The sequence below is a fragment of the Alligator sinensis genome, unplaced genomic scaffold, assembly GCF_000455745.1.
Source record: "Alligator sinensis unplaced genomic scaffold, ASM45574v1 scaffold846_1, whole genome shotgun sequence".
In the NCBI taxonomy this organism is placed as follows: Eukaryota; Metazoa; Chordata; order Crocodylia; family Alligatoridae; genus Alligator; species Alligator sinensis.
In genome coordinates, this window is record NW_005842230.1 from 507,254 (window position 1) to 519,594 (window position 12,341).

The window sequence follows — 12,341 nt, forward strand, 5'->3', positions numbered from 1 at the left end:
TAAACAGTAAAACAGACACAAACTAGACTCTCACGCCCTGTGTTTTTTTCCAGACCAACTACAGTACCTGGGCTTGATGATGCCACTGCTAGCTCCAGCCTCTTTGCTCTAAGTCCATTTCACTCCAGCACTCCCAGTTTCTTAATTTCCCTTGGACCTGGGGATAGTCTCCTGGCTTAGGCTGCCATCTTCAGCCTTGCAGCCCTCCAGTTTCTCCTTCCATTAGTCCTTCTGCCAGGCCTCAAAGGGAGGCACCCTAGTGTGGTACTTCTTTCTCACCCTCACTCAGTCTCTCCTGTTGCACTTTCTTGGAGCTTTTTAACTCCCATGGGCCAGCTAATTATCCTTATCAGCTGTCCCAACTCTCTAGAGTCAGCTAGCACCTGTTTCTTCATTCCAGCTGCACTGTTGCCCCAGAGATGTATAGCCTGCATGCAACACCCTACACATCCCTCCCCCCCCCCCCCCCGAGAGGGGACCCCTCTTCTATATCTTTATCCCCCTCAGGCACTACATAGGATCCTCCTGGTCCATCCACAGTCTAGCTGCCTTAAAGGCTTATTTCTGTCCTGGATTCCAGTCTCCCCTGGCACACCCATGCCTCACAGATGTTTACTCTTAGTCACGCAGAGGCCTTGCAGATGTTTACACTTAATGATTTCACCCTTCTTGGGCTTTGGCCTTAGTTTCTCCTGTCTTAGGACACAGGTATCACCTCCTTCAGCTTTAGATGCCCATCCCCCACTCCATCTTTCTCTGACTCTGGCCTTAGTTTTGATAGCTTCAGGCCTCAGGTTCTGGCCTTAGCTGTCCTGGTTTGGGCCATTGCTATTGCCTTCCTCAGCTCTAGCCATCCCTTCTTACTCAGTCTTTCCCTGATTCTGAGTCTCCTGGCCCTGGTTTTGACCTTTTGGGGCTTTGGCCCAAACTTTGATGGCTTCAGTGCCACAGCTGTCCTGTGCATCCCTTGCCCAGGGCAAAGCTGGTCTCTGATTAATGTGCCCTCAAGCACTGGGCTCCCTTTGGCACCCACTATCACATGGTGCTCTCCCCCCCGCACCCCCACAGGCACCCATTGTAGCCTCCAAACCTCCCCATTACATAACCACAACATATAGTTTAAAAAAAAAATGAAGCCCACAGGTTATCAATAATATCACATAAATAAAACATAAGTCTTTCACTCCATGCCCCCAGGTCAGCTCAGGACTCTGCCAGTTGCCCTCCCACAGTCATCTTACCCAGAACCTTTTCTCCGTGCAACCTGGGGGCACCACTGACTGCCCTTGCTCTGGCCCTGGGCCTATATGAATCCAAGCCCTGCTCCTTCTGGTCATGTGACTCCCCAGCCACCCCCAGGGCTTCCTCCCGGACCCAGCTCTTATTCCAAAGTATCTCAGGACCCAAGGTAATTGTGGCCCCCCTGTTTGGCTGTCTCTGCCAGGGACCATCTTTCTACCCAGCATTACCCTGATGGGCCTGCCACACAGTAATTGCCCATTTAGTGTGGCTGTTGCCTGCATGGATTCCCTTGGGTGATCAAAACTTACAGTCCCCCTGCCTCAGCTCTTCCTTTTTCTGTTCTTCCAAATGTCAGCATGTCTCACCACCCCAACCATCTGGTGCACCTGTTTCAGCTTTTGCCAGTTGAGCCCGAAGCAAAGATTCCTCACGAACACCATAGTACTGAGTCGACCAGGCCTTGTATTAGCTGGCCTGGGCTCCTGTGGGTCTTTTCTTCCCTAGCAGATTCTTGGTTTTCCCAGATGTTCTGTGTCCCTTCTCACCTCACCAGGGGATGCAAACCCTGGGGGAGGAGTCCACATAGTTGTCCAGGGGCCTATCTTTGCCCCCTGGCCATGACCCCTGCCCGCGAGACCACCTTTCTTCCCTCTGAGGAGCCTATCCTTTGGCAGTGAGGTTCAGGTGTTAATTTCTTCCTAGGCTGAGTCCCTATCATTGGATGCCATCTGGGACTTTGATCTCCCACTGTCAGGTGCAAGCTGAGGTTCTGATGGTAGCCATGTAGAAGGACCAGGTGAATCATTTAAGGTCCTCCTCTCAGTCTGCTTCAGGTCTTGGGCCTCTCTCTTTCTCCATGAAAGAGGTTCATGGCTTGCCTCTTCCTTAATCATGCAGTTCTCCTCTGTTAGCCTGATGTTCTCTTCTTGGAGCCAAGTGAGCTGGTCTTGCAATACACTGTCATTCCTCCACCTCTGGTCCTGATAATACAGATAATATATTGACACCAGATCCTCCACAAGTGCCTGCACACTAGCTGGTTCTTGTAACAAAGACAAGAGCTGCTCACTTTGGATGTACTTTGCTTGCCAGTCCTGCACTTTTTGCTGTAGTTTTTACTGGTGCTTATTTTGCATGTCCACCTGTTTCTTTAGGGCTGTTATGGTGGTCTTCTGATTTTCTACCTCTCTCAAATTGTTAGCACCTTCAGTTCTTCTGGCAAAGTCCTTTTCCCCAGTTTTAGAAGTAGCAGAGGTCACTTTCTCTTGTAGTGCTCTCAGCTTTTCCTCCTGCTTTTGGCCCCATTCCAACTCTGCCTCAATTAGCTGTTTTATATCTTTGCTTCTTTCTGCTTCAGCTGCCAACAGGCATCTCAGTTCCTAGATTTTGCCTTCTTTGCTTCCCATCTGTATCTGTTGCTTCAAGGAAGCCCCTTCAGCCTCAGCTTGCTCATGGCTTCGGCATTCAACCTCCAGTTCCCAATGTAGATGGTCTGAACATCCACCCACCTCATCTGCAAGGAGCTATGCCTTTAAAAGTTCACTCCAGATTCCCTGTGTGATCAGCCTCTACCACTGCTTTACTCCTGGCTCTAGGGTATTCTGACCCCTGGGTGGATAGGTGCTTGACCAACCTCTGCTGCACTTGCTTCTGTGATTTGCCTCTGAAGCTTTCTGTCCTCTATATTTAGATGCTAGAACATCAATATGGCCTTTTCCAACAAGTCATGGCTGGCAATATCCTGAGCATCAGCCTGTTGAAGTTGCAGATTCATCATCTGATGAACTTTCACCTTCCATTTCTGGGCTTTCTCACTAGCAGCAACTTGCTACTGGGTCAAGAACTGTATTAGCTATGCTTCCTCCATAGTTTTCACTTCTTGCCCTGTCACTTTAACAGCTGCACACTGCTTTTCCTTGTGGTGCCTCTGTGGCTAAATTCACTTTCACATGCTGCTGGAGTCTGCTTTAAATTATGTGTATTATCCACCATGTGTAGCAGGTTGGGAAATCAGATTTAGCTCTGTTTACTGTCCCTATTTCCCTGGGGAAAATTCCCTTCCAGCTGGAATCACATAAGCAAACAGTAAAGTAAAGACACAAATCAGAAGGGTTATCTGACCCTCTGCAGTCTTTTCTAAACCAGCTAGAGTGCCTGGGCTTGGTGCTGCCACCATGAACTCCAGCCTCTTTGCTCTCAGTCAGTTTCGCTCCAGCACTCCCAGTTTCTTAATTTCCCTTGGACCCGGGAAGAATCTCGTGGCTTGGGCTGCCACCTCCAGCCTCACAGGCCTCTGGCTTCTCCTTCCGTTAGTCCTTCTGCCAATCCTGGAAAGGAGACACCCTGGCATGGTGTTCCTTTCTCTCCCTCACTCAGTGTCTCCTGTTGTGTTGTCTGGGAGCTTTTTAATTCCCATGGGCCAACTAATTATCCTTGTCAACTGTCCCAAGTCTGGAGTTGGCTCACACCTGCTTCCTCATGCCAGCAGCTGCACTGGCACCCTAGAGATGTGTAGCCTGCATGTAGCTCCCTACATGTGCTATGATGGCTAAAAAGCCCATGTGGTTTGGCATTATATAGTGCAGAAAGTGTTATTGCCCAATGAAGCTATAATTACTTTATTTTTGTCAGTGAATAAACTCACTCAGGATACAATGTTCACTTTGCAGCATCTTAGTCCACAGTGACTTGTTTATCGGGAAATGGTAAAACAGTTAAACACAAAGAAGTTGCCTTAACAATGCCTTCAATTTATATGATAACTCTACACTACGTGGCAAGGTTGTAAATCTTAAAGGGAGAAATGAACCATTTAGTGGCTTAAGTAATGGAATATTTAGAAAGAATATCAGAAAAAAAAATATTCCTGGCAGTGAAATACAGTAAAGAAATGGACCTTTACAAGATGTCAGTAAGCCTGGGAATCTGAATCTTGCATTGTTTAGCAGCCAACATCTATTTTCTAGAGCGGTGATTCTCAATGATGTGGTAGTGGAATCCTGAGATGCAACCAGATCCTTTGGAGCGTTTCACAAGGTCTGAGGAAATAAGATCAGGCTCAGGCTTGTCCCTGCCTAGCCAATGCCCCACCCCCACTGCCCATCCCCTCTGCAAGGAGGTAAACAATGCAATACAGTATATAAATTAGTTTTTGAAATTGGTGCCACTCAATTCACAAAAGTTATGAAGAGGTGCCTTGAGTCCAATGGGGAGTGCCTTGAATGAAAAAAAAAATTGAGAAACACTGTACTAGAGTCTTGGAATGAGCAGTCACAAAGAAGATACAGTGATTTTGGTCACAAGAGCTCCATTTGTTATGTATAAAAATATATAGTGGCAAAGAAAATGTTTAACAAAGCAGCACATTTATAAAACCTATTTGATTGTGAACACTCCAGGCCCACAAAAGTATTTGGCAAGGAATTCTTGCCTGAAATAATCGCAAGCACACATTTCTTGGGCAATGTCATTAGGACCTAATATTATTGATCTCAAAGGCTTGTTTCCATTTCAGTGATAAAGATAACCCAAGCATGGGAATGTGTTTTGTTTCTCTGAGTTTGTGATAGGCTTTCTGTGTCTATCCTTTTACCATAAAGAAAAACAGAACTGCTTCTCTTTCTGGGTACTACTGAATTTTATTGGATCTCTCTAAAATAACAAAGATGAGTTTTCCTCTCCCCCATGTTAATTCTCATTTAATTTATGACAAAACCTTAATATTCTTTGTACATTATTTTAAACAAAGTTGCTCTTTTTTTGTGTCATGAGGCCTGCATGATTCATACAAAATCTGAATGGTTATAAATAAAGTTTGGTTGCTACAATCTCCTCCTATATCAGGTTTTTTTTTTCATACAGTTCTCATGGCTTTTAACATCAGGTATTCTTTGTGCTGGGCAGCTTTATATATATTGCATTATCTTTCCTTGATGATCTCAAGCTAGTTGCCAGATTGATCTGGTTGAATTCACCACTGAAAACTTAGTGACATAAAAGATCAATTTCTTATTCATAATTAACTAAGCAACAGCTGTGGGAAGCTGCAGTCTATTTTTACTGACTTGAGATAAATAATGGATAAAAATGGGGTTCTTCTGTTGTCTAAAAGAGACAGAAAATGTTAACTATAATATTTCTGGTTAATTGAATGCCTCCTTCAACACATAACCAACCAAACTAAAATCATTTTTAGATATACAAAAAATGATTACCAAATGTGTTTGTTGACTTACATTATGACAGCTGATAAGATCTCCATTCATAAATGTCCCTTTTCTCTCACTTCAAGAATGATAGTGTCACAGTTTTATTATAATCACTGTTGTTATTGTGGATACTATCTCAGCAGTTAGACGGACCAAAGGTGAGAATTGTTCACAAAATAAAAGAAAGCAAGAGAAGTAGTCCCTCTGTCTGCTTTCTGGCATCAAATAGCCAGAGGTTGAGAGCTAATTGGAAATGTCAAAAGCCAAATAGTGATTGGAAGTTGGCCTTTTTATTAAACATAATGTTTTAGAGCCAGAGTCTGCTAAACTTACTCAACTTACTTGCCTTCTGACAAATCATGCCTCTGAATTTAACTATTTTTGAAGTAAAGTGAACAGCCTGACTATTGATATTAGATTTTGGCTCTGGGATTGTCATTTTTACTTAACTGCATCACTAGAATGCTGTGAGCCTCAATTACTATATGCACAGCACTCCCAACACATATATCACTATCTGTTTCCTGTATAATCTCTTGCTGCCAATGGTCATTGTGATGGGCATGTTATGCATGCTTAAATAAACAGAAAAGACTTTAGGATTCCAAAAAGTGCTGAATTTGTCAGAGAATCTGGTACTTTTTCAGACTGTACTCTTATTTTTGTGTTCCCTTCCCTTTCTATACATCCTTGGCTACCCAAATGCTCAGATCTGAAAGAGATTGGTCTATTTTCAGGTATTTGCTTAATATTTGGAGATATATAAATGAATGCAATGCTTCTAAAAATAGAGAATCTCTTCCATCTGATCTCTGGATGTCAGATAACAGTTTGTAGAGATGATACATTTACAATTCATAAGCATAAAATATTCAACCCAATTAAAAAAAAACCTGAATTTTTAATGTTTAAAACACTAATCATTTCCCAGCAATGCAAACTTCTTTCTAGAATCCAATGCCAAGCTCACTTGGTTTTCTTTGACAGAAAACATAAGAGACCCCCAGTGTTGAAAGCAACAGAACCACAAAAATCCAAAATGTTGTTCAGTTAGTATTTCAGAAGCTTGGGGCTACTGTGCATCTGTTAATTTTAATGTTACAACAAGCAGAAATGCATTCACACTTGGCAGCATTATTAGCATTCTGGGCATCCAGTCAGTATTAGCAAATAGCAAAGCTGATACCCTCACAAATGTTTAAGTATATGGCCTTCCCATTGGTAGCATAATTTCCCATACAATACCATTCTTGATGGCTACAGTCAGACAGTAGATATAAAAAATGACCTCTGGCAACTGCAGAAGTTTCTTTCTGTGGGAAAACATTCATTTTGTTTTTCCCTGAGGTTTCATATTGTGCGGCTGTTGACATGCTTTCAGCTCTGTTTACGAAAGGTTACACCAGAGAAGAGAGCTACTATGTGGTTTATGACAAGATCACTTCTGAAGATTTGGTACATACTGCTGTGATTTGTATCGCCCATTTGTGCCTTTGCCATAAAACTGCACTTTTTATCAGGAATATTTCTGAATATATAACAACTCTGAAGATATATGGCCAATAAATAATTCAAAGTTATCTATCTTCCCTGCAGATTCCTTATACACCTACCATGTATTAATGTTTGGTTGGCTTGGAAACAATATTCTTTATGACACTTCTAGTATAAAAATGTTTACTGGCGGGCAGCAAACTACTTCAAGGTATTGCCTTGAAAATAAGCCCTCTCCCCCAATTTTCATTCCTTTACTTTTGTATTTCAACAAAATATGAAAGCATCCTCTCATATTGTGAGTCCCTACAATATTGTTTATTCCCTACAAAATGGTTATTTTAACTCTTGATTCCAGTACTGTTGCAGTGTCATTGAATTCATTATCTCCTCACCCCCTTGTCTTCTTTTCAGTTCTATATCAATTTACAGTCCCAAGGAGAATCCTAATGCATTTGATGCTGCTGCTTTCTTCCAATCCGTGGGGAATTTCCTAGGGATCTTTGCTGGATCGTTTGCCATGGGGTCCTCCTACGCTGTTGTCACAGCTCTGATATCCTTTATTGTTTGTTTTGTGAAAAGAAAAGAAAAGAAAAGAAAAGAAAAGAAAAAAGAAGCTTGCCTGGAAAAGAGCTTCTAAGGCTGCCTACATGATTTTAAGATTGACCATATTTACTTTAAGCTTGACCATGTGTTTGAAGAGCTTCTGTAAAAAGAGAGCCAGATTCTCACATTGTATAAATTGGCACAGCTCCACTGATTTCCGTGCAGCCAAGCTGATTTTCACCAACTGAAATTCTGGCCTCAAATCCTGTGCTGGCTCCTATAGCCTTATTCACCGAATTTCAGTCAAAACTGCTCAGGTGAATAAGGACTATTACTATGAGCCGGTGGTGCAAGACAGGGCCTCTACTTCCTTTATTTGGATACTCTCCAGAGTTTCATCTCAGATCAACAATCCCACACCCCCACCCCCACCCCCAAAACTGTCATGTTCGTGAGTCCTTTAGTCAAAGATTCACTTGAAACTGGCAGTGCCATCTCTGGATCAGACATAGCTTGGAAGGTGATATGTGGTGTATCCTTGCTTTGAAGACTGAGTTCACATCTTTCACAGAGCTCACAGTCTCTGGAAAACTCATATAATCAAGTTTTTAATTGCAGGGTCTGATCCTGTAAATAACAGGTAGCCCAGCACAGGTTACAAAACTCCTGTTAGTATTGTAGCAATCCTGAGAAAGTCAAAGTAAAAAAATAAAGCAGCATGAAATTCAACTTTTCTTTGCTGGCCTACCTTTTACTTACAGGAGCAGGCCCTGCAAATAAAAGCTTGCTTTATATTGTTTTCATTTTCCCAATAGTGTCTGTCTTTTAACTGATTCATGCTACTACATATCTTATTGCATAGCTGCATAATAATGAGAAACGTTTTGTGAATAGGTTAGAATTAGCAAAAGGAGTCAGGATTCCTTGGTTGCATCTCCAACCCTGATACCAAGTCATCCTGTCACCTTAGATAAGACACATAATTCTCTATTCCTCAGTTAACTCTCCCTTAGACTGGATATAATCCTTAATAATTGGATGCAAAGTGCTTTAAGACCCCTACATGAAATATATTTCTTTTATTTGCAATTTATTATCTGTATTTAGAAACAAAACTCAAGCAAATCTTTCAAGCAGCTTGACTAAGCTGGGGGTGATGGGGAGAGGAAGACTCTCAGTTTGTATAAAATATTACCAAGTCGCTACAGCAGTTCTTTGCAACCACTTTGCGCAGTTGTATAAATGACTACACAAAGTGCAAGTCTATGCAGAATTGGACCATTTGTATTAATCGACCTCTCCATCATGATGCCTTTGAAAGGCCATTTCTAAGTACTAAGCAGGATTTTATTTAAAGGCACAGCACTAGAGATGACCTTTTGATTTGACAGAGATAATAGAACCCTGGGGCCTTTAAATTTTTGAACATATAATTTGCCATTTCACCTTTTCATAGCCATGTTTTCTTTGATGCCACATGGCATATGCACATTTCAAAGGCAGCCATAAATGGAAGTGGATATCAGAACTAGTCTAGAGCTGGAATATTAAGGTGAAATGTGATCACTTAGACACTGATCCAGCACAGCACTGAAGAATATGTGTAATCTTAAGACCACTGAAGTCACAAATGCTTAAGAGTTATGCTGGAACATAACCTCTGTATGATATAGCTTGATAGTTTTATAAAGTTTCCACTGGGTACATATTGCATTGGTAATTACTTGGGTAGGAATTCTTTTTTTAGCCTTAATTTTTTCCTTTTGGAGGGTGGGGGAGGGGGACATTTTTAGCCTGACAAGTGACTGCCTTTTATGTTTCCTTAGTAAATTTGTAGCACTTGACAAAATTTACCAAGTTGTGCGAATTCCCCATGTTGGAAACAGGCCTGTTTTTCCTCTTGTCTTGGAGCGCCTTCCTGTCAGCAGAAGCTGCTGGTCTTACAGGTATGTTGTATTTTATGATTAAGCAAGAACCATGGGGCTCTGTGGAGTATATCTCTAATGTGGGAAAGCAACACATTTATTTTGAGCAATACATTTTCATGAAGCTCCCCAAATCCATTTGCCTCTACTTCAGTGTTTGAAATGTGGATGGTGCAAATATTCATCTTTGAGCACAAATCCACAGAGACAATGAATGATTTTTCTATACAAGTTCTGTATTTGCTTGGTGTGTTCACTCAGATCCCCTTTGAGGCAGGACAGATACATTAGTTCCCAGTGACAGCCAAAAACCTGATCTTTCCTCCGTCAACATGGAGATAGCAACTGGGGAATCACAATCAAATCTATACCCAGGAATTTCTTTTTTCACTGCATGGACAGCTTCATGTACATAGTAGTCCCCTGTGTGCACTGCCTAGATGCTAACTGATTTCAGTGTATGATTTGGAAGAGTAAGTTTCATAATAGCCTGATTCTATTGATGTTCTTGATGTTGTCACTTTTGATGATTTACTGCCATAATTCATGCCAAGGGAAGTTAGAAGAGGAAGGCTGCATGCCTGAGTGTTAATAGAGTCAATTTAGTTTTGTTGAAAAAAATCATTCAAGAACCGTTAACTTTGACTTGAACATTATCCTTGTAATGCTTTGATGGCCAGCGAGACCCTGAGTGAAATTCTGGTCATTCTAAAGTCAATAGCTGACCTCCCACTGATTTCAATGGAGCTAAAACTTTTCTCATTGTGAAATAAGTCACATGTTCGGATGACTTATGAATGGGTATGTGTGTTGGCATAAAATTCAGTGTTCTCATTACTCATCCATACTTGCCTGATTTTATGCACCGTTCTGTCCCCCCATTTATGCCAGCAACTGAAAGTCTAACAGGAAAGTCACAAGTTAAACAGAAGAGACAATCTGTATTGCTGCCTGAATACCATAAAATATCAACCTGAATAAGCAGAGAGAGGTAATCTGAAGTCATGCAGAAGGGAGGGTAGATTTGCCCCTTATAAGGAGCAAATCTACCCTGCTTTCAAACTGAATATGGTCTTTTTATGCTAATGGTATTTACGTAAAATGCTCAAAGTAGTAATCTGGTTACCTAAATGAAGATGTTAATAAACCAAGATGTCTTCAAAATAATTTTCTTTCAAGTTGAAATGGTTCTGCCCAAAATAATGACTTTCAAAAATAGGATTTTTAAGACACGCTCCCCAGCTAAAGAGAAGGGTGTCATGTTTCAGCCTGGAATAAATGCAGTGTAGCTATGTTATTAAATGTCCAAAAGGTGGGTTTGTAATGGAAACCCTGCTACCACTTCCAGTAATTTCAGGGCTTCAGGCATTGCAATACTGAAGGCGAGTTCCATTTTCAGAATGCAGGAGCGGACTGCAAGGCCAAGTAGAAAATAATTGGTATCTGTCATTTTTGCTCAGTGCAGATGTGGTGGCACATTCTGTAATGTTTCCTATTAGTCACTCAGGGACGTGGTAACTTTCTTGCAGATATAAAATATAAGAAATATAGTTTTAATTACTGAGTGGTATAGATTGGGTTTATTGTTGGTGTAGCCATAGCAAACTATTTTAATGGCCAGAAACTAAGGGGAAAGCAAAGTCAAGATTAAATTAAAAGAAGAAGCTGAAAAATGCAAGTAAATTAAGCTATTGCATATATATAAAGGACTTGACATAGACATTGAAAAGGAAATTGCTTGTCCCACACACACATTACAAGCAAAACAAACCTAAACCAACCCTTTTAGTTCTGTCACCTACAATCTTTTTCCATATTCATGTTTTTCTAGTCTCAGATTGCAATGGTTTAATTATATTGTTGTGATGAGGAAAAAATGACTCTTGCAAGTTTCATTCATCAGCAGGATTCAGTTTTGTCACTGTGAAAAGCTTTTGTCAGAAGCTGTTAAGAAAGAAAGAGCTCGTGAAGTCTTTTGTGTAGCTTCAGAAGTTCAGAGATGAGTTTTCTAAATGCAGTGGCTCTATTAACAGTGAATTGACATTCTAGTTTAAAGTGGATATTTTTAGCTGCTAGTTTTTAAGCAGTTTCATTGTAACTTTTTCTCTTAACCTTCCCTAAAATTGCTCTTATCCTCTGCTTTCATTAACCCTTTTCTTTTTAGTTTTAATTCAAAAGTGAGATTTATCTAACAGTTATTGTCTCCTCAGTTAACTTAGCAGTTTGCCAGTAGCATGCTGCAGTGTTTAGTGGAAGATGTAGATTTAGAGGGCAGATATGATTTCCTGCTCCCAAGCTAATAGAATCCATGTAAAATGAGGTTAATCTGTGCAGTCACCTATTGGCCAGAGCCATCACCTAGATGGGGAGGCTGGAAAAAACTAATCAGGATACATTGAGAACACTTCTAAGTATCAATCCATAAAACAGGGGTGTCAGCTTGCCCTGGGCCCCAGACCCCAAGCTGGATCTAGACTGCAGGGGCTCCTCCCAGGCCTGATCTGTGGGGTTATGGGTCAGGCAGCAGCATGGGTCTGGGAGCAAGGGGCTGCACAGAGCCACATTCGGGCAGCATGGAACCAGGGGCACACGTCAGCAAGGAGCCCGGGGCATGTGACAGTGCAAAGCTCTGACTGGTTGTAGTGCCAAAGGCATACAGCTACATGGAGTCATGTTTGGGCAGCGGCATGGAGCTGGAGCCAGGGGCATGAAGCAGCATGGACATGGACATGACTATGGGTGGCAGCCCTCAGGCTCCGTGCCTCCACCTGAACACAGCTCTGTGCAGCCACATGCCTCCAGCTTCACACTGTCACTTGCCCTGGCACTGCTGACTGGCCAGAGGTCCACACTGCAGCTCAAACATGGCTTCTTGCAGCCATACACCCTCTACCCCGTGTTGCTTCCCAGCCATGCAGAGCTCTGG

The 12,341-nt window shown here is 41.9% G+C and overlaps 1 protein-coding gene across 1 annotated transcript in view; it reads left to right on the forward strand.

Moving 5' to 3' along the window:
• The window catches only part of SLC9A9 (solute carrier family 9 member A9), a 413,235-nt gene that overhangs the window by 148,627 nt on the left and 252,267 nt on the right, over positions 1-12,341 (forward strand). The window contains exons 7-8 of the mRNA XM_025208443.1: positions 7,359-7,497; positions 9,331-9,436. Of these exons, the coding sequence (XP_025064228.1) occupies positions 7,359-7,497; positions 9,331-9,436 (245 nt within the window). The remainder of the gene's footprint in view (positions 1-7,358; positions 7,498-9,330; positions 9,437-12,341) is intronic.